The 24506-nt window shown below is 38.1% G+C and overlaps 1 protein-coding gene across 1 annotated transcript in view; it reads left to right on the top strand.

The window, feature by feature from the left end:
* NELFA (negative elongation factor complex member A) overlaps positions 1-22252 on the top strand; it is a 23614-nt gene extending 1362 nt beyond the window's left edge. The window contains exons 2-11 of the mRNA XM_009882570.1: positions 7209-7380; positions 8538-8699; positions 9635-9724; positions 11576-11706; positions 11935-12004; positions 12882-12963; positions 16536-16654; positions 18830-19086; positions 20220-20319; positions 21898-22252. Coding sequence (XP_009880872.1) covers positions 7209-7380; positions 8538-8699; positions 9635-9724; positions 11576-11706; positions 11935-12004; positions 12882-12963; positions 16536-16654; positions 18830-19086; positions 20220-20319; positions 21898-22082 — 1368 coding nt within the window. The 3' untranslated portion in view covers positions 22083-22252. The remainder of the gene's footprint in view (positions 1-7208; positions 7381-8537; positions 8700-9634; positions 9725-11575; positions 11707-11934; positions 12005-12881; positions 12964-16535; positions 16655-18829; positions 19087-20219; positions 20320-21897) is intronic.
* Positions 22253-24506: the final 2254 nt, after the last annotated feature.

Here is a 24506-nt window from a genome sequence, read left to right as displayed (position 1 = left end):
CACAGGCGTTCCCCGCTTTCCCCTTGCAGCTTTCCTGGGATTGGGGATGCAGGGGGTGGTGGCGGCTGGTAGAGCGCTGCCTTGAGGCCCCGGCTCGGAGGTCCTCAGTGTGAAGAAAAAGTGCTCAGGTTCCCCGTGGTAAGGGAGCTTTGCTGCCGCTCCTCCTGCTCTTCGGGGAATCGCTGGTTGGCACTAGTCATTTGAAAGCAGTTTTGACCTGAAACCCGTCTTAACGCCTCCACACGAACTCATAGTGGTAGGGCTGTGTTTTGATACAGTTTAGGTGGCTTTGGGGACGAGGGCTTCTCTGAGGCGGTGCTTGTTCTAAGGTTAGGACAGAGAGGCATGATCACTTAATAACAGCCCTGTTCGTTAGGCTTCCTTCGTTCTCCTTCCTTAATACTGGCAGCTGTGTAGGTGTCCCCAAGTCGAACATCTCAGCTTTAGGAAGGACAGCAGCAAGTGCTGAAACTTTGGGAATGGAAGATCTAGGGTCTGCACCTAACACCGCTTCTCCCCACCTTCCTGCAGTCAGGTCTTGCTTGAGGAAAACTGCCATGCTTTTTTTGTTTCTCTTTACCTTTCTGGGAACGGCTGGTACTTTCCTTTGCTGTCCTACCGCAGCTAATAAGCTGACTGGCTCAAGTCTGAGCTGGCTCTGCGAGCAGTCATCATAGATCCAGAAAAGCTTATTCATTTGGCCCTGGACCATACCTCATATACAGCTCGCTTATTCTTACTAGTACGCAGCTACTGATGTTTAGGGCAATAGCTGGAGAATCAATGGGAAATATTTCAGTTTCTTCGGCCAGGTTTGAGGAATTCCTCTCATATTTCAGCTGTGTATGGTATTGGTTCCCAATAACAATCATGGAGGTGGTGTGTAGTTAATCCCCACCTTCTTGTGTAGAGTATCCTCAGATGTGCTTGCACCAGTCTCTTTTCTTGGCTAGGACACAGCTGCTGCTTAGGCTTAATATACATATATACTAGGCAGGATATGGGGAGGCAATATGTAACTTGGATTATTGTATGCTCAGCCTTTGTGTATTTCTAAACTGAAAATACACAAGCATCACATTTAAAGCAATAGTTTAGTGCATGTCGATGTCTGTTTTGCCGCATGCATCTGTGTGATTGCTCACTGTGCTATATGTAACTGGTGTCACTTAAAAAAAAAATTCTTGTTCAGCATGTTTACTTTAATTTTTAAAACATGATATTCATGTTTAGTGCTTGTCTGGTGCACAAGCTATCTTCATTGTGTGTGACAAATGCAGTTGTGTTTTGGACAAACAAAATAACCAAGGCCAGAAGGGGGGATGGGGAGCTATGCATAAGCTCATGTGAACTTTGAGCATGCAAAATTCTTCTGAAGTAGTGTGAAAATCCAAGTAGTTTGGAAGAAATCAGTATTGCAATGTTTAGAAAAAGCTCACAAATTAATGATGTTTTTAGATCAAAGAGAGCTTCAAAAAGCTTAGGGACCTTCTTAACTAACACTCATGCCAACTCTTTGAGGGAGCAGCATTCAAGCAGACTGAAATAATTTGTTGAAATGCTGCAGAAGTGTTCACTGGGTGGGTAAAAGAACTTTTCAGACTGGTTCTAAGGATGATGGTAGTTGGCAACTTTACTTGAGCTGTGGTGTTGTTAGCCATTGAGATAAAGTGTATGTAAAGAAGAGCAAATCGGTTGCTGTGCCTTTTAGCGTATCCTTGAAGTGACCAGTTGTATTCCAAATATGAAGCTGTTGTTACTTCTGTAACAAAAAATATTGTGGGATTTTTTTTCAGTAATTTGGTAGAGTTTGTGAATTCAATCATAAATCTAATCTTTCATTACAGCAGAGCACACTTGATTGAGATCTAGGGATTTAGCATATTTTTCAGTCGTTTGCACAGTACCTGTAACATCTTAATATTTCAGGGACGTGATTATTATTTTTTTTTTTTAACAGAGATGAAGGACTTAAAATTGTTAAAAACTCATGAGGCAGAAACCCTTAACATTGCTAGTAGGTCTGCTATTATCATTATGTACTTCCTTCTATAAATGGTAAAAATAGCTGGTGTAACCAAACTGCTGACAGAAAGGGATGTTGTCTTACCAGATACTCACCGTTTGTGGCGAGTTTGCTAAAATAGATTGTATTTGTGAAGATATGTTACATAACTTACTGTCGAGATTTTTTCATATTTTAACTGGCATTGGGTATCTTGCATATGATACCGAGAGCATATATGGATATTTGCCTGTTTTCAGTATTGTGTGCTATGTTGTGTACTCCTCTGCAATATTCTCTGCTCAATGTATTGGGGAGTGCCAAACGTGTCTTTTTGCTAGCAGAAATACACCAGTATAGGATACCTGTTGCTGCCTGGAAGTAAAATTTGTCATTTGGAAATCACTCCCATATCTGAAAATGATTAAACTTAACTGTGAAAGTACTTCATTAGTCTCTTTGGGAAGTCATCTGTGTTTTCCATGCCATGTGCCAGTCTGTATCAATCATGTGTGAGAAGCACTGAGCTGGCATTTGGAAACTTAATAATATTGGAAAATATATTGCATCAGCTTTGTAAAGCTTTGGGAATCTCGATAGCGGATGCAGGATATGTTACTGGCTTGTTATGTAACACGTTAAATGATATTGCCCTCTCTAGATAAAAGATTGGACTTAGTTATTTTCTCTTCAAATTTTTTTTTTCCTATTTTCTCTATAATAGCATTTTCACTGAGGCATAGAGTAACATGGAAATTATTTGGGAGCAGTCATCTGAGTAAAAAGTTATGTAGGAATCAAGAAAAGTGTGGTGGTGTTTGGTTTGGAAGGGGTTTAATTGGCTGCCAGTCCTTTCTAAATCTGTGAAAGCTTCAATCTAGACAAGTGAATCTTCAGTGAGCTCTCTTGAAAGCTCAGTTCTCTGCTTAAGTGTGTTTTTCCTTCAATTTTCATAATGTTTTCATTCAACACTCCAAATATTGTATAGATATAAGTGACTTAATCCTCATAATACTCCTGTGGGATAGGTAATAAACCAAAACTTTTATCGTGCTGTGAACCTCATTACTGCTTGTTCGTTCCTGCTGTTGCTGACTAGTAAGAGTATTTTGCTCTCATTTTCATTTTAAGTTAAGTGTGTTTTGTAGGCAGTTATCAAAAATATCCTTTCCCGCTGTTATTCTCTGGCCAGAATTTTCTAACTCTTGAATCTCCCTGCCCCCAGCTTTTCATCTGCTAATTTTTTTGCACATAATCACGCTTATTTGAAATGATGCTGAAAGCTAACTGTAGTGCTGACCAGAGTTTCAGTTGTGAATTTGGCAGAACAGTTACTTCTGTTTATTTTGTATATTGTATTCTTGTTAACCTGATTCACAATGGCAAGTGCAAGTTTTCTTTTTGTGCCAGCGTTTCATTTATTTGTTCAGGGTTAGACTGCGATGTTATAACCAAGTCTGTAATGAGGACTGTGTGCTTCTGTGCTCTCTGAATTATCTTGAGAGGAAGAGGCTGCCTATCCCAGCAGTGGCCTGCCCTTTTATTACAGTAGCTGCAAGAGAGCAAAAGTCAAGACTGTTTCTTCTTGCTTGCCTGTGTGAATCAGGAGTCCTCTATTCAGGCGAGTGGGAGTTATGGTGTACTAGTGCAAAGGAGTAAGAGGACAGCAAAGGCACTTGCCTCTCCCTCTGTGTTCAGAACAGGCAGGCTGCTATGCATCTTTCTGACCTGCATTTAGTGTTCTTAATTTTTTTCTGTGGTGTAATATGGTATATTTTAATTTAATATTACTCTTGGCCACTTCTACTCTTTTTCATTATTAAAATATGAAATGTATATAATAGTGATATTTGATCCATCCTAGTTTTGTGTTGCATAAATATTAATACTATACTTTCAATCCAGTGCTTTTAGCTTAATGAAAATGCTCTATAATAATACAGATACCTATTAAATACCCCGTCCTCTATGGCCCCTGAAAGGTCAAAACTTGATTTGGTTTATTAGCTAGCTGTTGATGCAATTGTCTAAAGGTATAGTCACGTACGTTAATTTAGGCATAATATAAAGCAAATAAATGGAAATTCTTTGCAAGAAGTCAATCTTGGAGCTATCACTTTGAGTATTTCTAGTAACATTTCCTTTTTTACACCTTCCCACGGTTCTGTTTGTGTGTTCTTCCTGCACAGCCATTTTTAATTTCCCTTTGTTTGTCTCTGTTCCCAGGCTTATTCCATCCCGCCTGATCCTGTCTTGTTAGATGTTTCTAGTCATGCTCTATGCTTTTTTTTTTTTTTTTTTTTTGGTGGCAGCAGGCTGAGAAAAATACTTAAGATCCTTAAGTTTTAGATGAGAAAAGTGCTAGAACGTGTTGCATCAGATCTTGACATTCATGCTTAACAAGATGCTGGTTGGAGCTGATGGGACTCTTACTGACCCAGTGTTGCAATCTCGCACAATTAAGAGCTTGAGATTATGGCTGTGCTCTGTAAAGTAACAGAAAAACTGTATGTAGGATTCTCTGTTATTTTGAGTTGTGTTTCATGCACTCTCAAACCACAAATGAAGCTTTTTTTTTCAGCTGCCAGTTCAACAGCGAACTAGGAACATGTATTTAAATCATCATTTGAAGACAAACCTGAGTCAAAACTCAAATCCAGGCTTGTTAAATGCAAACCTATATTCAGGCAAGGTCTCTGGTTAGCTCACAGTACATGTTAGTGTGCTTTGCTTCCCTGTGCGTGACAGTGACTGTTCTTTCACCATGTTCTTTCTGCTGTGAGACCTTGTGATAATGTTATTTGCCCAGTGCTAGGCAAACAAGTTGTTTATGGGCTCCTTTCTTGAAGGAACCAAAGTCGTGTGAAGTGGTGGGTTGTAGCATAAGTAGTTTGCCTGAACTTTAGCTGCCCTGAAAGCAGTGTGGATGTAGCATGCCCAGACAAGAGCTCCATAGGAACATACATATATAGGCATGTAGCTCTGAATTTTTGCTACAAATAGGAGTTTTGTGGAGCGATATGAAGGGTAAATTGGGAGGATGCAGGAGACATCTTTCTTCCAACTATTACCTGAGTTTGCTTTGATGGAGGAAATTACATTCTGTACACTTACCTGCATTAGTGGTGTTCAGACAAAAGCTTGTAAAAGAACTATGAAAAAAAATAGCTTCATCAGCTTTTATGGTATGTTTTAAATTTTCAGGTGTTTTGCGTAAATCAGTACTGTAATTCTTATAGGCTAGATAAGAGAATAAAGGATTTTGTTTCAATAGTATTCTACACTATCCTCACTGATACTTATCCACTGTAGTGTAAGTGACTTGAGATGAGCAGTTCAGGATCAGTCTGGGTAGGTGTTGTTTTTTTTTAAATTTACTGAGAAAGAAATGAGCAATGGAGGACAACAAAGACTAGAACCTTAGAAATTGATTCTTTGTATTTGGGTAAGTGTTGGTTAAACTTGAGGACACATTAAACCGTGTGTGGTCATGGTTATGTGGTCAGTTTTAATCCAAAGCAAATCAGTAGTGCTGCTGAAGATGGTAACTGACTGCTGTAGTGTCTCTTCTGCTCCACTCTTTTTCTGGTTCTAATGTGTGTGTGACTGTAGTCAGCTGTACCAAGAGGCTGATCAAGCTTAAAGCTATAGGGAGGTGCTAGTTCTCAGTCAGATGAACTGATCTGGTTCGTTTCACAAGCATTTTACTGTGAGTGCTAAAACACACAATGGGTAAAAGACAAATTGCCCCCATCTTGTGCTTGTGAACTTCTCTGAAGTGAGAGGGCAATAACATCGTGTGAGTGAAAAGAATTGAGAAATGTCAATATGTTTGACTGCTGAGGTTTTAAAGTGTTTGGGAGGAAAAAATGGAGAGCAGAAATTTAACTTTTATTTCTTAAAGTTGCATAAGTAGAATAAGCTTATTTTATGAAACTTTTTCATAGAAGAAAGGGCTGGTTCTAAATAAAGGGAAAGAAATACAGGATGAGGGTGAATATCTTGCTTGTCTCCATGTGTTGAGAAACATGTAGGCTGTAACTAAGCTATATGTACCACAACAGGTTGTGAAAAATCAAAATTCAAGTATTTCCCTATACTTACATGTAAATACTTCGATGTTAATACCATAGAGTATGTCTGAATACTTTACAGTATTCACTGAATACTGAATACAGTTTTACTCTGTTATGTTTTGTGACTTGATAGACACACAGTACATCTCAAACATCTTAGTTTTGTGAAGCTAATACTGCTAATGCTTATGCAAAAGTTTACTTACTTAGTCTTTATTTGGGGGGGGGTTATGCTTACCTGTGAATGAAGTAAAACAATTTAAAATTTCTAATTTAAAAGATTCACTGGGTAAAATCCTGGCTGTAGTTACCTTGATTTTTATTTTTTTTTTTAATGTCATTTTGTGGTGCCAACAGACATGTTGATCAGTAATTAAAAAAAAAAAAATGCAATGACATTGTGGTGCTTTTTTTTAATTAATCTTATGCATTATGTCACACTTTTCAAGATACATGCTTGAAGAAAAATATTTTTTTTTTTTTCTGATTATAGAAACTGGGTAGATGGAAAATCTTGTTGCTTGTGATGGAGGGCTGGGTCTACTTCTGTAATATGTTTTTTTTTTTTTCAAACAATACAAAACCACGTTATTTTGGCCAAAGCTTAAGTACAATTTTGAGGACTTAGTTTGTGTTCATATGACGCAGATTCGGTCTGTCTGCTGTATTATTCTGTAGCCCAGAAAGGGGCACATCTTCATTTAGATGCCAATTCTAAATAACTTATAGTATTCTAGTTGTATATTCTTATCACTGAATATAAGGTGTGGGGTACGCTGGGAGTGTAAGTGTAGAACATAAGGAGACAGAAATGTAAGAATCTGGCCTGTTACTTTTAGTAAAAATGTTCAGTTCTAAACAAAGCTGCCAAAAGCTGAAAACAAACTTGAGTTAGACTGACCGAAAGCAATATTAAAAAAAAATAAAAAATAGCTTGGTTCATTCTTTACTTAGTTCTAGAGTTAATGTGTAACTGTGTTGAAGCAGTCTCCCTCTTCCCTTCCCCAGTAGTAAAACATTGTGCATGTATATGCTAGTGTCTTTTTAAAATAAAATAAAAAATATCCAAGTATAACCTGTTTAAAACTGTCTCCAATTGGCTGATTTTCTCTTTCTTTTTTTGTTAGATGAAAGGGGCACTGACTGAAATTGTCCAGCTCGCTACCTTGGATTCAGACCCCTGGGTCTTAATGGTAGCTGATATTTTAAAATCCTTTCCAGATACTGGCTCCCTTAACCTTGATCTTGAAGAACAGAATCCCAATGTTCAAGATATTTTAGGAGAGCTTAGAGAAAAAGGTAAGCCTTTTCTGTCGGTGAAAATTTCAGAAGTATGATGCCTTTTTTCAGAAATAACCTGCCGTTTCACAGGTAGTCTTGCTATCTTAATAGTATTGGTAGCAGAGCAAGCAGTACGTCTTGTCTCTTAACTGCCACAGTTCATGACCTTGCATATTACTGGACTGGGAACTGTGATATTTGAGGAATGGTAACTTCTTAAATTATCTTTTCACACATCATCAGAACTTGCATGTCAGGTATTACCCTGAATGTTTGTGAAGGGCAAGTTAATGTGGATTCATCAGTATCATAGGCTGTATGTGCACTGGTAGCTAGTAACTGATTTACTGCAGCTTAGTAAGTTGGGCTTTTTTATATACTGCTCTGTCTCATATGTTGTAGTACTAAAGACAACAGTAGGGCTCTGTTTCTGCAGTGCTTTGTGTGGAAGCACCGCTGTTGTGCTGGGGTGCATCTCTGCTGGAAGTCCTCCTGTAGCCAACAAATGATAGGTGCTTGGGGGAAGACTGATCCCAAGAAGAGTTATGCTGCTGATGTCCAACTAACTATGGATTGCCTATCAGCTGAAAATATTGACTCGAGCACTTGCACAGTTGCTGCTTCAAACAATGTAGTAAATGGTGATGCAAAGCTACTCCTACCTCAGTGGATTTGATTAGCATGTTGCCTAGAAAAAGCCCTCAGACATCAATGGGCAGACATGGTCTTGGAGTTAGGATTGCAGCATACCAGTAGTGAAATGACTTGGAGGTGGAAGCGTTTTGTTTTCTTAGTATAAACAAATGATCATTTGTCTGTTCACACTTTTGGTTTGAACTTCTGTTTAGTACTTTCCTTTTTATGTGTAATTTTTAAAGAATCTGAGAATTCAGTAATTTTTGTCGTCTTGTAGTCTGACAATAGTAGCATATTTAAAATTCCTATAATTTGAATAGGTATGATTAACATGGAAGCTCTTGTGAAGCTAATGTGAAAAACAAACATCCTAATAACTGGTTATATGCTGTGTAATAATTAGAACTAAATTACTCTTGGTGTTTAAACATGTAATCTACAATTTAAAAACACCTGTAGAGTCTAGTTGTAAAATGTTTTGTAATTAGCTGTCAAAGAGGTGCTAATACCCATGTGTACTGTGTTAAATCTTTATGCAGTAAGTGAATGTGAAACTTCAGCTATGTTGCCGTTGGAATGCCAATACTTAAACAAAAATGCCTTGACAACACTAGCTGGGCCACTTACTCCCCCAGTGAAACACTTCCAGCTGAAAAGGAAGCCTAAAAGTGCCACTCTCAGAGCTGAACTCTTGCAGAAGTGTAAGTAGTATTACAGTTAGTTGATAAGATTGAGTAACAAATGGTGGTAGGAAAATCTATATTCAGTCTTATTCTTCAGCATGGGTGTATACATTAAAATTTTCTAAGAACTTTGTTGGCTGATTTTAATTTTTTGCTTTGATAGACTGATGTGTGGAAGAGCAGGTGCAAGTCGTTCTGGCCATGATTACATTAAAATGCTGATCTTGATTTAAATGCTGTTCAGATTTCAAGGCATACGAAAAGCTGTGGCTTTTTAAAGCACAGATATATTCTCTCATGGGTATATTTTAATAGTCAGTTGTGAAGACTTGTGAGGGATAGCTTTGGTTAAAGCTCCTGAAACAAAATTAAAATAAGACCCTAGTTTTATTTCGCCATATGTTTTTGCCACAGGGAGCAAGAGCTGCTAATTGATGCTTTCTCTTGCTCAGTATGGCTATGTAGGGTGTGAAAGCCAAGAGGGGTTTTATTAACAAAAGGCAACATATATGTGCATGTATGTATTGGTAACCGCTTTAACTAAGTGGTCTTAAAATAGTCTACGGTACCTGCTGCTCTGTTGCAGCAGCTTGCTGCTTTCTTGCATGTGACTTGAGTAGTTGGTCTGGTTAAATACAAGATTTGTAACCTTTTATGATGTTACATAGAACTTTCTTTAATTATTTCGGTCTCTACTGAGTAAATTGCCTACTCTGGTAATTTCTTTTAGCTTAGACCATTTTGTCAGTTGCAGTGTCACATTGATTTTGCGTTTTCTCCAAATGCTGTGTTTACCTTGCATACATGGCCTGGATTTTAATTAAAATGTAATTCTTTCTTTGTTGCTATTCCCCTCTTTTTATGCATTAGTTAATAACATTTCATATAAAAAGGAATGTATTGTATTTTTTCAGCACAGGTTCTGTAATAACTAAAGGCCGTTTTCTTTTTAGCAACAGAAACTGCACAACAGCTGAAGAAGACTGCAGGAGTGCCTTTCCATGCCAAAGGCAGGGGACTGGTCAAAAAGATAGACACGACAAGTATGGCTCACTTTCATCACTTCCCGGAAAGAAAATCTGACAAAATAGCCTTGATGAAGACTAAAATTACCGTCTAGTTTTTACAAAAACTTAATTCTTTTTGAAGCAAAGGATTTCTCCCTTTCTGCCTTCCTCTCTCCTGATATTTAAATGTTTCTGACATGTCTTGTCAGAAAGAACAAGAGTGTGAGGTTTTTCTTAAATGACAAGTATATCTGCCATGCTTCTTAAATGTACGTAGCTAAATCATGCTTGTAGACTTTGGTAAGAATTTAATTTGCATCACTCCAGGAATAACTCACGACTAAGCCATATTGCTCCAAAAGGGAGCAGAGTGGATCACAGTAATCTGTTGTGCTCTTTGAAATGCTGTGAAATAGACTGAAACTGTCTTGTATTTGTATAATTTGACATGGAGAAAGAAGAGGGGACAGTGTGCTCTCTGCAGCCGAGGCTGTGCAGTGGTTTCTATTTAATGGGTGTGACAAAGATGTATAATCATTCTTCAGCTCTGCATTAATAGATTTCAACTGTTTGCTGAAGTTCCTGAGCTGCTTGAATTTTTCAAATAAGTTTTTGACTAGGAGGAAGAGGAGGGTTCAAAATTAGTTACATACTTTAAATCACTGCACAGGTATAACTTTTCTGACCACCAATATGATGCTGAGGTGTAAAACTTGAGCGATTTCCTGGTGTGGTGGCTAGAAGCTATGAAGTACTTTGTGTCGATGCTATTTAAGATGTGATTTTTGAGCACCAAAGTTTGGCCACATGTTCATGCAGCGAATGCAAAAAGTGTAGTTGTAATTTGAACTAAAAGTTGTCGCAGTATAGGAATTTACTGTTAGCTCTTCTTGACATTCTTTTTAACTGTTGAACTAATAAAGCTAGGTTTTAGACTTGGCCTTTAGAGCTGGGGGTCTCTAGAAGTATGAGTTATGGGACCAGCTGGGGTTTACTCTGCTGAAACTTACCAATATTGGTCAAAGAGGATTGTCCTATTGTAAAAAGGTTTTCAGTACAACATATAGAGGAATGCAGAGTATCTAACCTCAAAATAAAATTTGGTATTTATCTTCAAATTGTAGAGTGTGATAAGATTGTCAGGAGGCTCAAAGGCCTGATAAATATGTATGTGTGTCCCTAATTTTTTAGCAGTTGATGAAAGAATGCTGTTTTCGCTGCTTACATTAAGCATGAGGTAGAAAGGTAATGATGTAAAGTTGAGGGAACACAGCTGCTTCTAGGTGTAGCAGTTTCTCATGAGTATTGAGACAGCAGGTTTTCTGTTTGCACTATAGACCCGAATTGGGTCCTCCTTCTTGTGCAAACAGCAGCTCCAGAATTTCAAAACCCTGTGTGAAGCAGTAATTTATCTTTCCCGTAGATTATGAGCCCTTAGCCCTGCAGAAGCTTGGTTAAGAATCTCTGATTAGATATTGTTTTATCAAGTAACTAAATCTTAAAGTTCAAAGAGCAGCTTTGGATTCAGAACATTCATCCCCAATACCTTTTTATCTGTTCAAAGTTTATTTTTTATAAGTAAGGAAAGCATCAATATACGTTGGAAAAGTCTATTTTGATAGCAGTACACCTGTTTGATTATTTCCTGTAGAATGGTGTTGCAAGCATTAGCCTAGAGATTGGCCCTTACTCTTTGTTTGAACAGTAAACCTAATCTGACCTTTGAGGGTCGCATAGTGAATTATAGACAGTTCCACACTATAAACATTTGAAGTTAAGGGGGGTGTGGTGCGTTAAGAAGGGGAAAAGACTAAGAACTCCATATTATTGTATTTTGTAACTAATTAAACATATTTTACAATTGTTGCCTTTTTGATCTTCCCTAAGCACCACTCAAAGGAATACCAAAACAAGCTCCGTTCAGGAGTACTTCAGCACCTAGTGTATTTAGTCCTTCTGGAAACAGAACTCCTATTCCTCCTTCAAGAACACCTTTGCGCAAAGAAAGAGGAGTAAAGGTAAGTGCACTCTTTTGTAGTCTCTTGCTTTCCTGCTCGTAGTCTCTTGCTTTCCTGCTCGTAGTCCGTCTGTTGCTTTCCTGCAGTTCTCCTCCCTGATCTGAAGTGAATTGCTGATGCTGTTTTGCATCAAGTATCAATATATTAAAGAATAAATTAAGGACAATATTTAGAGATCGACGACATAAATTTAACAATGGTTAAGTTCTTTTTGGTCTTTCTTTTTAGCTTCTAGATATCTCTGAGCTGGATATGGTAGGTGCTGGCCGTGAAGCAAAGAGAAGAAGAAAGACGTTAGGTTGGTATAGCATGCTACTCACAAAGGTTATTATATACTTGCAAATAGGATCTAGACTCATAGTATCATTTTGTTCTTAATTTGTTAAAACTTATCTTCAGCAAAACTTTAAAGAAGGAGGGGGGAAAAAACAACAAACCAACCAAAAATGCTTTAAGGGAGGATTTTCACTTTTCTTTTTTTCCAATGCTCCTAATCATATTGCCATGTGTCTAGGTAATAACTTGACTCAGCATGAAAGGATTGAACGAGTCAATTGTGCTTTGAGGAGCACATAGATATGTGAATGGCTTCAGTACTGGAATTGTTCTGAGATATTTTGGTATGCTTATTTTTACTGGCTATGTGGCCGAGTAAATTAATTGAAAGTAATGTTGAAAAAATTTATAGCACGCTCCAAAATTCTGGCTGAGAGATCTTAACAAGTGAATAACATCTGATGTACTGCTCTTAAGTCAAGTGACAGTGCAGTGCTCTACTTAACCATATCAGGAAGATACACTAGTTGCTCCAAAACAACCTTTTTGGTTTTGTCACTAAAAAAGTGAGTACTGTTTCAGAACAAAATCATAATTGCAATCAGATTTTTGCTTGCGGTTTGATGCTTTCTAATATCACAAAATTAGCCAGGACTGCCTAATTACTCAATTACTGTATCATGATGGGTATACATTGTATATATGTTCAGTTCATAATTGGGTTGATTATAAAATTGTGTATGAAGATTACTGTACCTATCAACCTTTCAGCAACTACCTCTTTAAGCATGTTTTAGCAGACTTGGAGAAATGCATTTTTGTATCTTTGTTTAAAAAAGTGTATCTAATTCAGTGTTTCAGAAAGCTTCCTTGAACTGACTTCTATTTTAATGCAATAGATACAGAAGTTGTGGAAAAGCAAGCCAAAGAAGAAACAGTAGTAGAAAATGCTACACCAGATTATGCTGCTGGCCTTGTGTCTCACTTTTCAAAACCAAACAAAAACCAAACAAAAAACAATCAACCAACCAAAAAAAAAAAAAGGGAAACCATGATGCGTGTTATTCTAAAGCACTTAAACACCGTAATGATATTTTACTAACTTGTTGAAATGTGCCTATTAATGTAAAAATCTTTACACAATTATTTCAAAATTCCATTATATTTTCACCAAACAACATAAAATGTTCAAAGTCAAGGTTGTTTAGTCTGGAGAAAAGGAGGCTCAGGGGAGACCTTAATTGCTCTCTACAGCTACCTGAAAGAAGATTGTAGCAAGGGTGGGGGTCGATCTCTTTTCCCAAGTAACAAGCAATAGGACAATAGGAAATGGCCTCAAGTTGTGCCAGGGGAGGTTTAGATTGAGTATTAGGAAAAATTTCTTTACCAAAAGGGTTATCAAACATTGGAACAGGCTGCCCAGGGAAGTGGTAGAATCACCATCCACATGGTTTAGTAGTGATTTTGGCAGTGTTATGTTTATGGTTGGTCTCAATGATCTTAAAGGTCCCTTCCAACCTAAACAATTCTATGATTCTATGAAAGTAAAGTTTTTGATTGTTTTCTCATTGTTATTTTAAGTTCGCAGTGGGGTGTGGCATTTCTATAACTGAGGATTGTAGTCTTCTGTCAGAGATGAAAGGGATAGGAGGGCTCTCTGACCTTAGAGAAGTAGAATCATTTTTGGGAGTTCCTGCAGGTTTCACTTTGTGCACGTGCATCCTTTGTGACCCTAGTGAAATAATGCCCACAGAAGTCTCAGTGAGAACTTGTCATTGGCCTACACCCAGGAGGGATAGCTGAATATAAGCACCCAAGTAAGAAGGAAGTCTTTACAACTCATCTGTCTTCTGGCTTGAGAAAAGCTAGTACCCTTCTGTGTTTCTTTTCTGCATTTTTAGCTTGTGGTCTGAGAACGGATGGTTGATCCAGAAGACAGTTTTCTCTGAAGTCTCTAAACCTGTCTGTAACTAGGCTTAGCCACACCCAATGCTACCAAAAGGGGAGGAGAAATACAGTGGAATTGATCTCTGTCCAAATTAACCATGGCTTATAAATTTGTTCTTAAAACCCATAAAGTTCAGAGGAAGCTACTGCTTGTCTTAACAGTCCTTTGTTTCTTTTTGATCCAAAAGTTGTTAAGGATCCACTGAAAAAGGTAACCTGTAGTTCAGTCGGAGGTGGAGGGAGGAATTTTGTGTAGGGTTTTTTTTCCCTATCCTTTCAGATACGGTGCATGGGAAAAAAATGCAATGGAGCTTTATGTTTTCTCAGTCAGGACATAGCTTTTTACAAGTGTTAGGTCTTCCCCCTACTTCTGAGTTAGAAACTGTTCTATCCCAGCAAGCCTTGACTTGGAATTAATTTGGACAACTGGGTTCTTTAGATACTAATGGATAATTTGAGCTGCTGCACCCAGTGTTCACAGGCCTCTCAGGACAGTAGAAATTCATCTCAAATCTTACATTCCTTCTCTTGCTCTGCGTTTTAAGTGGTCATGATTAGCTCTGTCTCTTTAAGTCTCTGTGTTGACATGCAACACTTGCCTTTGGAGAGCACTCTATTTAAAAGACCTGTAGCTTGATTGGTAAGCCAGGCATTGTTTCCTCTAGAGCCTAATAGTAAACACATGCAACACTGGTCCCATGGTTACGAGGGTAGCAATCTATGGCACACATGCCAAAAACAACATATAGGCAGATACTGGTAGGCCTGTGTCAGAAGTAAAGGTCATAGTATTCTGCAGAAAGACCAGCAAAGAGTATCTTTTTTGGCAAGCTCCACATTTTACAGAATATCCATCTCACTTTTGTGTAGTAACACTACCTTAAATGACTTGTCTACTAGATTTATTCCCCAAAACTTTTCCTTTGTCAACCCCTTATGTTTATAAGGATGGATTGGACTAAAGTGAAGATCTTCATAGAGATACTGTGCTGTTGTCTTTATGCTGTGTGTGCAATGTCATGTATGATTAAGTACAAAATGTGGTATTTTCTTGGCTTGGTCCTAGATGACCTCCATCACGTTTGTGTTGACTGCCTCTTTCAGTGGAAACGGGCTTTTACCTGCGCTTTTATTGCTGCTTTCTGCTTGCTTATATCCCAGAGGTCTTTTTATTCTCTTGGGTGATATTTTAGTAGTTCTTTTGCCCATGGACGAACACAGGTTTCTGCTTGCTAATAGTGAAGAGCATGCTTTGCTCAGTGTCATGGTTTAGGCTGAACTGGCAATGCATTTGGCAGGTTAAACAGAATTGACTCAATTGAGTGCAAACAAAGCACTCTCAAGGCATGATATAACATTTCATTTTAGAATGGCATGATGTGAGCTGTCTGTTCTAATCTCTGAGCAAGCTGGAATTCAAACTATTCAGGCAATCTATCACAGTTCTGGTCGAGCTCCGCTCATGCCCCATGTTGGGTGCCAATAAGTCTGTCATGGTTTAGGCTGAACTGGCCACTGGACGAGCAACAGATGCTCCCCCTCTTCAAAGAGAGAGGCAGAGGAGGGAAAAAGACTTATGAGTTTAGAAGGAACTAAACTACTTTAATGAAATATTAACTATAAAATAAAAAGGAAATAATGAAATATGTACAAAACTGGGTCAGGTTCCCAGGATGACAGTTGCGTCACTGGTTGGCACTGGGAAAGTCCCAGACTGGACTCAGTGATGGACAGGAACTGGATTCCAGTTCTGGGTTCAGGATTGGGATCAAAGGCAGATGAACAGACACAGTCCTCCTTGGACACCGGCCATTGAAGAGAGAGGCTGACCCTTTGATCCCTCAGCTGTTATACTGACCATGATGCAGATGGGATGGAATACCATGTTGGTCAGTTTTGGGTCACCTGTCCTGTCTGCTCCTCTGCACTGGTGGGACCCTTCTACGCTTCTGACCCTCCAGCGGGGCAAATAACAGAGTTATCTGGCCATGGATGTTATAGCAATAAGTATAAGCAAGAGCCTCTCTGCATACCATTCCTTTGCATCAACTATAAACACAGGTCTTAGCACTCTGAGAGTGAACAGTGTCTGCACAATATGCTGTTAATTTCAGTAGTGAGAGGAGACCTAGCTAAAAAGTAAAGTTACTGAACAAATTGGTCCTGTTTTACCTCAAAACCAGGACACTCAGGTAAATCACTTATTTCTATAGTGTAATTCTTCAGAGAGCACCATTTGCGCAAATTTCGTCATCTGGTCTCCACACTACTAACTGAGGAACGGGACAAAGGAACAGCGGCTTAACTCTCTTTGCGAAAGTACATTCTCTGTAATAGTATTCTTTCCTGGCTCAGATTGTGCCTTCAGAAGCAACTTTGATCTGAATTAGGGGAAATAAAATCTGCTTTATCTCTCCTAGGATAATTCTAATGTCTGAAATTTGTATAGGGTGATACAGTTGAAAGGGCAAACTTGCCCTAACAGAGGAGTCCATAATTAAGTTCCCAGAAGGAGTATCATAGCAGAACTAATGTTGAAAATGTATTTAAAATGCAGAAACAGCACATGAATATATGCAATATGTCTATAACACTTTCTTTTCTGTTTTGCAGAAACTTGGCTCGTTGAACAATGAACCTGCATTACCTTCTACAAGTTACTTACCTGCTACCCCCAGTGTGGTGCCATCTTCCTCATATATCCCAAGCTCTGAAACACAGCCAGGTATAATATGCTTTTTTGCTTTTGGAACCTAATACCTAAGAAGAAAACGCTTGTTGTATTTAAGTCTTAAAATGACTGCTAGTTAAGTCAAGCAAGCAAAGGAATTTACTACTTGTTTGGGTTTTTTTTTTTCTTGCTCTGTAATAGAAAATCCAGATTACTTTTTTTTTTTAGTCTCTAGAGACATCAGTAATACACATAAGTAGAGTACATACACACATCCATATGCGTGCACTTACAAAAGAGTTGCTTTCAAGAGTCAGATAAATTTCTAGATGCAAGTACATCTTAGCTTTCACATAGGCTGGGATCAAGCCATCCATTTTCCTTTTACTTTTTCGTAACAGTCTGATAGATAATAGCTGGTTCTTGCGTATTTTGAGAAGTGCTACGTTATTTTCAATTCTGGAAAATTGCCTGTAGTAAAAAGGAGTGTTTGTATAAATCCTTTATTTCCGCACCTTTTATTTTAACAAATTGATTTTACTTTTTCTTCCCTGCTGCCTGTAAAGTCTTAAAGGAATGTATCAGTTTGCACCAACAGACGTGCGTGACTGGGTTTCATTACTGGACCTTGTAGTTAATAGAGAACCAATGTTTCAGTTTAATGCATTATTTTTACTCCAGATTTTACATACTTGGTACTGTGATGTTTGTCTTTATGTATGTGAGCTGTAGCATGTTGGTCACAATAGAAAAATGCATATGCAAAACCTGATCCACTCCACTTGGCACTGAAACAGTTCAGAATCTCTCTGAAGGTCCATGCAAATCTTTCTCTGGCGGAAAATTGGCATCTCCAAAAGGCACGCAGCCAAGAGCGCATCAGTGTTGTCAGCAGCTAGTATTATTTTCCAGAGCTTTGGCATTGTATTCAACAGCAGGAAAAGCCTAGTTTAAAATTCTCTATTGTCTTTGTTCTCTATTTTTTTTTCTAACTTATTTTTTCCTTCTGGAGTATGGGGTATCTAGCTTTTCTTATGGACAAGGAATATAAAACTGTTTCCTTGATACGAGATTCACACAGATGATTTACAGATTTGGTCTCATGTAATCTGAGGTTGCATAATTAAGACATGTTACTTTATGCAAGTCAGTTATTCTGATATGAGAGGAAGTCAGTAATAAAACTTAAGAGATTTGTACATAATTGAGGGGTAAGTAATTGTTACAAACGTTTGTCCTCTCAAGTGTTCACAGTCCTGTTCTACATCTTGATGGATAATAGCCATATTGTTAAAACCAATGCTGTATCTGTGCCTAGATGGAGAGTGGTAGACTTCTCATTCTTTAAATCTGATCTGAAAGGCATCAGTGTAGCTCTGGTCTGTATCTGCCTTTAGTCTGCTGTGAACACAATGTGAATAGATCCGCTTAAACCGGGTGAGATTTGTGAAAGGTGCTTAAGCAGCTGTGCCTGTGTCCGAGAGCTGCAAAAGAATGTAACTGGCTAGAGTGTGTGCTGGGTAATTACTGTTTGGACAGATGGTAACTTAGAAAATTGCAGTAACTTGATCATATCTGTAACCTCCACCTGCAGCCAGCTTCAGAATAGTAACTCCCTTAAGTGCAAGCAAATGGATCAACTTTGAGAAATAACAGTTAGGACTTGTCAATACTGTGGGGTTTTAAACCTCTCAGCATAAGTGTTTAAATGAGTGATTTGTGAAGACTATGTTTAATTCTGTCGTCTGTTTAAGTATTTGTTTATTTTCAGTATTTGTTACTGGGTGAGACTTAATTACCGTTTCCTTTGGAAGCTGCTGCTACATTAGGTAAAAACTGATGAAATATTTTTATGGTTTTGGCTTCTACGTAACAGTTCAGCAATAATCCTGGTAGGGTCAGAGTATAGTTGTTACAGCAATATAAGCTAAAAAGTAAAATCAGTTTCAATTTAATAAATCTGATATTCATTAACCATAAAATTTGGTGTCAAATATAGTGTAACCCATATTGGACAGCTGGTCACTCAGTTGTCTAGTTATTGCTAAAGGTAATTGAGTGGAAAAAGCATTAGCTCCTTGGGTTTTCATCTAGGTATTAGATGGCATATTGAATCATGGTGCTAAAATGGAATTATCAGAATTTTTAGTTTTCTTTAAAGGCCATTGGTGATGCTAATCCCTGTTTGTGGACGATAATGTTTTTAATTATCTTGATTGGGTTTTGCAGCTGGCTCTGCACGAGAGGCCTTGCAGACTAACAGACAGACTGAAGAACCTGCAGCTCCAAATGCTACCACAACTCTTCCTGCACAATTCAAACAAAGAACACCCATGTACAACAGTAACTCTAATCCACCTGCAACTACACCTACCTCACCCCTAACACCTACCACACCTCCTGCCATTTCCCCTGCGGCACAAGCACCACAAGTGACCCCTCAAACTCAGCAACAGCCACCACCGAAAAAAAGCCTTTCTCTCACAGTAAGTAAAACCAGGTTCTTTTTGACTGCTGCTTTTGATGTAGATTGCAAAACACAAATTTTTATTGTGCATCTCATTTAGTATGTTGGCAGTTCCTGGCCTTTGGATCATGGAGGGGTTGAGGCTGCTTTTTTTATAACCGAAGTTAATGAAAATGTTTTGTGGCTTTGTTAGCATTGCTGTCTTAAAAATGTTAATCACAACACTTTTAGTTGTGCAGTGTTAATGTTACAGTAGGATGTCTTTATTTGCTGCTATTTATTATGCAAAATAATGTTGTGTTACTCATTATAAAAAATTTTGCGAGAAAGGTGTGTTATGCAAAATAATGTTGTGTTACTCATAAATTTTGCGAGAAAGGTGTATTTCCAGCAGAGCTGTTGCCCAGCCATTTGCATATAACATAAGCTGCTAAAAAGGATCGTGTTATTGTGGTGGTAGGAGAAAAGATATAAACAGATTATTCTAAGGTGAAAGCCTTTATTTCTTGATTCCCCTCACACACACAGAGACACTCATTACACATCTTTTAAAACCTGAGAGTGGGGAGGAGAGTAAACTCAACAGCAATTACTAATGTCCTGAAGCGCTGCTATGTTGGTATATATTGTGTGCATGCTTGAAGTTAAGCAGATAACTAATTCAAGATGCAGCTGATTTGGAGACTTTGCTAAGCGCATCTATAAGCCTGGCTTGCAAGGTAGGAATTTTAAGAAGCTGGGTGACTTTCTTTTCAGTACATCTACTTCACTTATTAAAGAAAAAAAAAAAATCTGAAATGATTGCAAGCCTGGGTTTGTTGGGCTGTAGAGTAAGCATTGGGTTTTTTCTTCTTTTTTCCTAATGTCATAAAGAACACAAAATTGGTAATGTAAACATTAAGTCTCTTAGCACGTGTTTCTGTAACTATTTAAAGACTTTTTTTTTTCCAGTTTCAGAAATCAGTTGTCACTGCTGTAAGTGTTAGGTATAAGCATTAAAGAGGCAAAGTCTTGAGGTTAAGCCTTTTCTTGTTTACATTTTGTAGGTCTACGGACTTCCACCTTACTCCTATGCTTGTCTGTGGGTATTAGTTCGGTACCTGTTGGCAGTGTTTTCTCCACTGGAATTCATATTTATTTTGTCTGTTGCAGAGGGAGCAAATGTATGCTGCACAGGAAATGTTCAAGACTGCAAACAAAGTTACAAGGCCAGAAAAGGCTCTTATACTTGGATTCATGGCAGGATCCAGAGGCATGTATTAAGACTAATTTAGCTTGCTTTTGAATGCCCAAATCTGAAATACAGCCTAGCATTTCTAAACGTGTGTATGTGAGTGCAAGACTCCTGCTTTAGCTTTGCTCCATAGGTACTGGATTCTTTGCTTTACTCTGAACTGTGCATAATTTTATGGATTACAGTTCTAACTACCTGGAAACGGGTCTTTAGGCTCTATTTCCAGTAAGTCCAACAATCTGTCAGAGCAGTTGCTAAACACAATATATACATAACTGAACACCTAATGTCATAGCTTAGGGGTTGAGGAGAAGCAAGGCAGCCAGTCAAAACAGTGAACAGACTGGTTAGGTCCTAGTCTGTCTAGAAGACCAGTGAATGTAAGTTCTTTCACGGCAAGTCAAGGTACAAGTTGGGTAGTGCAGAGCCTCTTTGCTAATTCCTTAGCATTAGAAATGTTGCAACTGTTGTCTCAGAGACTTTAGGTAACCGCAGGTGCTGTGCAGGGAGATAAGCTGTCTTATAGCTAGATCCTGTCATATATTGGCCTTGAAAGACCAAGACTCTTTTACCCAGAAGATTATCAGATGTAAGATGAGAAGGGGCTTAAGAGTCCTTAAGTGAACTCTATCATCTGCACTAGCTCTGGTTTCTAATTTGGTATTTGAGGGCTCTTATCACTGGAGTGCTGGAGCCTAAATGGGGCTCATGCATTAGGATTAATGCAATACATTATTGAAGATGACCAGGGTAGAGTTACTGTGATGATCCCTGGGCTTTAAAAAAGTTCTGTGTATCTTGCATTAATGATGGTGCTCTTAGTACCAGATGCTGTTTCAAATTGCAGTAGGAGGGTGTACTTTAATATCTACATGGACAGTTTTTTGTAATGCAAGGTAAAATATTATTTTGGAAGTGTGCGTATGTGTGTTATCTATATATGCATATGTGAATATATATAAGTATATAACAATACTAATTCCTTCAGTAATAATGTTGGCACCGTCTGAAGGCTGGGTAAATAACTGCCGACTGTGATATACTTGAGTTTCCTGAGTGGCAATTCCAGTACCTTGAAATGTAACATTGAATACTTCTGCTGGAATGGAACTGAATGTTGGACAAGTGATTTCAGTGAAGCTGTTTGGGCTTCCAGAACAGCTGAAAATTGTTGAGGCTTTTAACTACAAAATGTGTTCCAAAAAAAGTAACTCTGGTAGTTCAAGTTTACCAACTCTCATTTAAATATAAACTTCTCTTATGATTCTTGAGGCAGACAGAAATGATGTTGGCATGCTTTACTCCCCCTTTTGTTGTTCTTCCAGTTATGTTAGCCTTGGGGTTCATCTTTTGGGGGCTGTTTTTTTTTTTTATATACTTAAAACTCAGTCTGTGATGCATGTGTGGAGGGAGGAAGATCATTGTGTGGCTGTGTGTATTAGTGACATTACTTGCTCAGGTTTGGGGTTGGGGTTGGTTTGTTGAGTTTTGGGGCTTTTTTCTTCAGCATAAAGTTTAGAATCTCCATCAAGTGCTCTTTACCTTTTATAATACAGTGCTGAAATGTATAATTCATTCCTATTCTTGTTTTCACAGAGAATCCTTGCCAAGAGCAAGGTGACATCATCCAAATCAAACTTAGTGAGCATACAGAAGACTTACCAAAGGCTGATGGCACTGGCAGTACCACGATGTTGGTTGATACGGTCTTTGAAATGAACTATGCTACTGGTGAATGGACCAGATTCAAGAAATACAAACCTATAACTAATGTTTCGTAAGAGATACAGGAACAGCAGACTGGACCAAATCAAGCTTAGAGTCAACCAGCTCATAGAGTAATTCAACTGTACAAAATGGCATTCATATGTACATTTATTACCCTCCAGAGTAAAAGTTGTGGCTCTTCAACCTAACTGGGCTCAGTGAACACAGAAGAAGATGGTGTCAAACTTGTGCTTTTTTTTTTTTCTCTTGTTTGTTTGTTTTTAAATCTTGGGAGAGGGAAAGGTGATCTTAGTGGGAGAAAGTTGTTGGTGTGTTTTTGTTTTCCTACAGTTCAAGATGCCAGAAAAGGAGATCACAACTGAAAGATTACAGATGGGAGCAGTTTACTTCTGAGTACCGAAAGAGAAGACTACTGCGCAGTCATTCACGGTTTACCATTAAACGAGGGCACAGATCTTTATTACAAAAATATTTTCTTTGGCTACATGGGTTCTGTTGTAAGAATGGACATTTAAAGCACCACAAGTTGGTGCTTGACTATTTTGTAATTCAGCTGCAGTAAAACTACATACTGCAGGTGGTAGATGTCCAGTGTCTAATGGTACCCACTGTATGTTTCGCTTATTTATGCTTGTGTCATAGGATGGGATTGAGCAGCTTTTTTAAGTCACTATATTGTCAATGTCCATGCCCAGCATGAGTTAATTTATATTTGGCATTATTTGAGATAGAAAGAAACAGAGTATCATAACTTTCTGAAGGAAAAAAAAAATATCAAAATTAAGAAAAAAGTAGTGGTGGCTTGTCACTGCCTGAAAGTGACAGCTCTTTGCCATGTAAATCTTAGGGTAGAAGTTGATCTATGGCTCTTGCATAGCAAGCCCTTTGAACAGCACAACTTACCTGGGAGGAAGTGAAACTATTGCATCTCAAGACCAATTGCAGCTTAATTTAAAAATGGCCCTAGAAGTGGTTGAGTGACACATCTGAATATAGATGGCTGGGAAGATTTGTTGTCTTGAGGCAGTGTTAATTTATGTTTGGTTGACCAGTCATAAGGGGTTTGATTGCCAAGCCCTGATCCAAAAAGTTTTGAATGACTGTAGCTGTGGTTGTTACCAGTGTAGTTATATCAGTATAATCACTAATGTGTCCACAATTATACTAGCATATAAATGTGCCTTATACTTGTCCCCTCCTAGTAGAAGCACATTTCTATCTTTATAATTGTGTTCACACCACTGGTATAATCTGGCTTTAACAGTACAAATAAAGTGTGCATTTATGAGAAGGCTTATGTACACGGTTCAGGATTCATCCTTTGGAGACTTGGATTAAAAATCTGGTTTCTGCTAGTACTTGTATGTGGAGCTGTGCTTGGTTGGCAGTGGTGCCTAGAAGGAAGAAATGCAAAGATGAGTAGCGTAATTGTTTGGTGCTGAGGAGGTACCTTGGGCTGATTAGAGGTTCATGTTAAAGTGGAACTCTTATGACAAAATGAGGCTTTTTCTTTTTTTTTTTTTTTTCCTTTCTGAAAAGAAAGCAGACCAAATCCCATACGTACACTTATATACTAACAAAGATGTTTAGATGATTGATTAGAGTCTTTTTGTATTGGGGAATTTTTAGTGCATTTTATTTTTAGTTTTTCAAACAAATTCTCCAACAGGACAGGGCAAGTATAAATAATAAGAAAATCTGTATTCTACAGTATTTTAAGATGTGACCAAAAGTATAGATTTCTTAACTTTATTTAAGCAAATATACAGAATGTTCTCGCTCCTGTAGCAAGCAAGTTATTTGATGGTACCTGCTACCATTATGGAGTGTTATGCATGTGTTAGTGTGAAAGTTACTCGCATAGAGCTGTCACACTGGGGGCTTTCTTCCAAATATTTATCCCATTTCAGAAGCAATGTAGATTGTGATTCTGATTGCGACTTTTTATTTTTTTTTTCTTTAAACAGCTAGAAAACGGCCTGACAAGTGAGGATGAGTTGTGGGTTTTAGTTTTTAGAATGAGTTCAGTAGAAATGCGTTTTTATGGTTATAACTTATTTGATTATAGTATGTTACATGGTAAGGGCTAACAATATTACATGAAAGTATTCATCTTTTAAAAGAAAGGTTTAAAGAAAAGTGACATTCCTTTTCTTGTCTGCATTCAGATTTTTAAAGTTTTTTCTTGTGATGACCAGTTTTCTGTAAACATGTATGATACTTCTGTTCCTGCTTGCTAGATAAGCTGCAAGTACCAAATAAAATTTTTAAGAATGAACTTTTAGAAAATCGGCTGACTTGAGGGGCGTGTACTGTCACTGTAAATTGTTGAGGCAAGACTCTTTGCAATTCAGTAGTGATCAGGAGCTGCTGTGTGATGGCTAAACTTTCTTGGTCCACAGACGTCTGCATTTTGGACCTGTGCTGTCCCTCTCCTCTTCAAGAAGCCCTTCTAGAATGCAGCTGAGTCATTTGCG

The sequence above is a fragment of the Charadrius vociferus genome, unplaced genomic scaffold (genome assembly GCF_000708025.1).
Source record: "Charadrius vociferus isolate BGI_N301 unplaced genomic scaffold, ASM70802v2 scaffold213, whole genome shotgun sequence".
Lineage (NCBI taxonomy): Eukaryota > Metazoa > Chordata > Aves > Charadriiformes > Charadriidae > Charadrius > Charadrius vociferus.
Note: the sequence above shows the minus strand (reverse complement) of the source record. Positions and strands in the feature narration are given on the sequence as shown.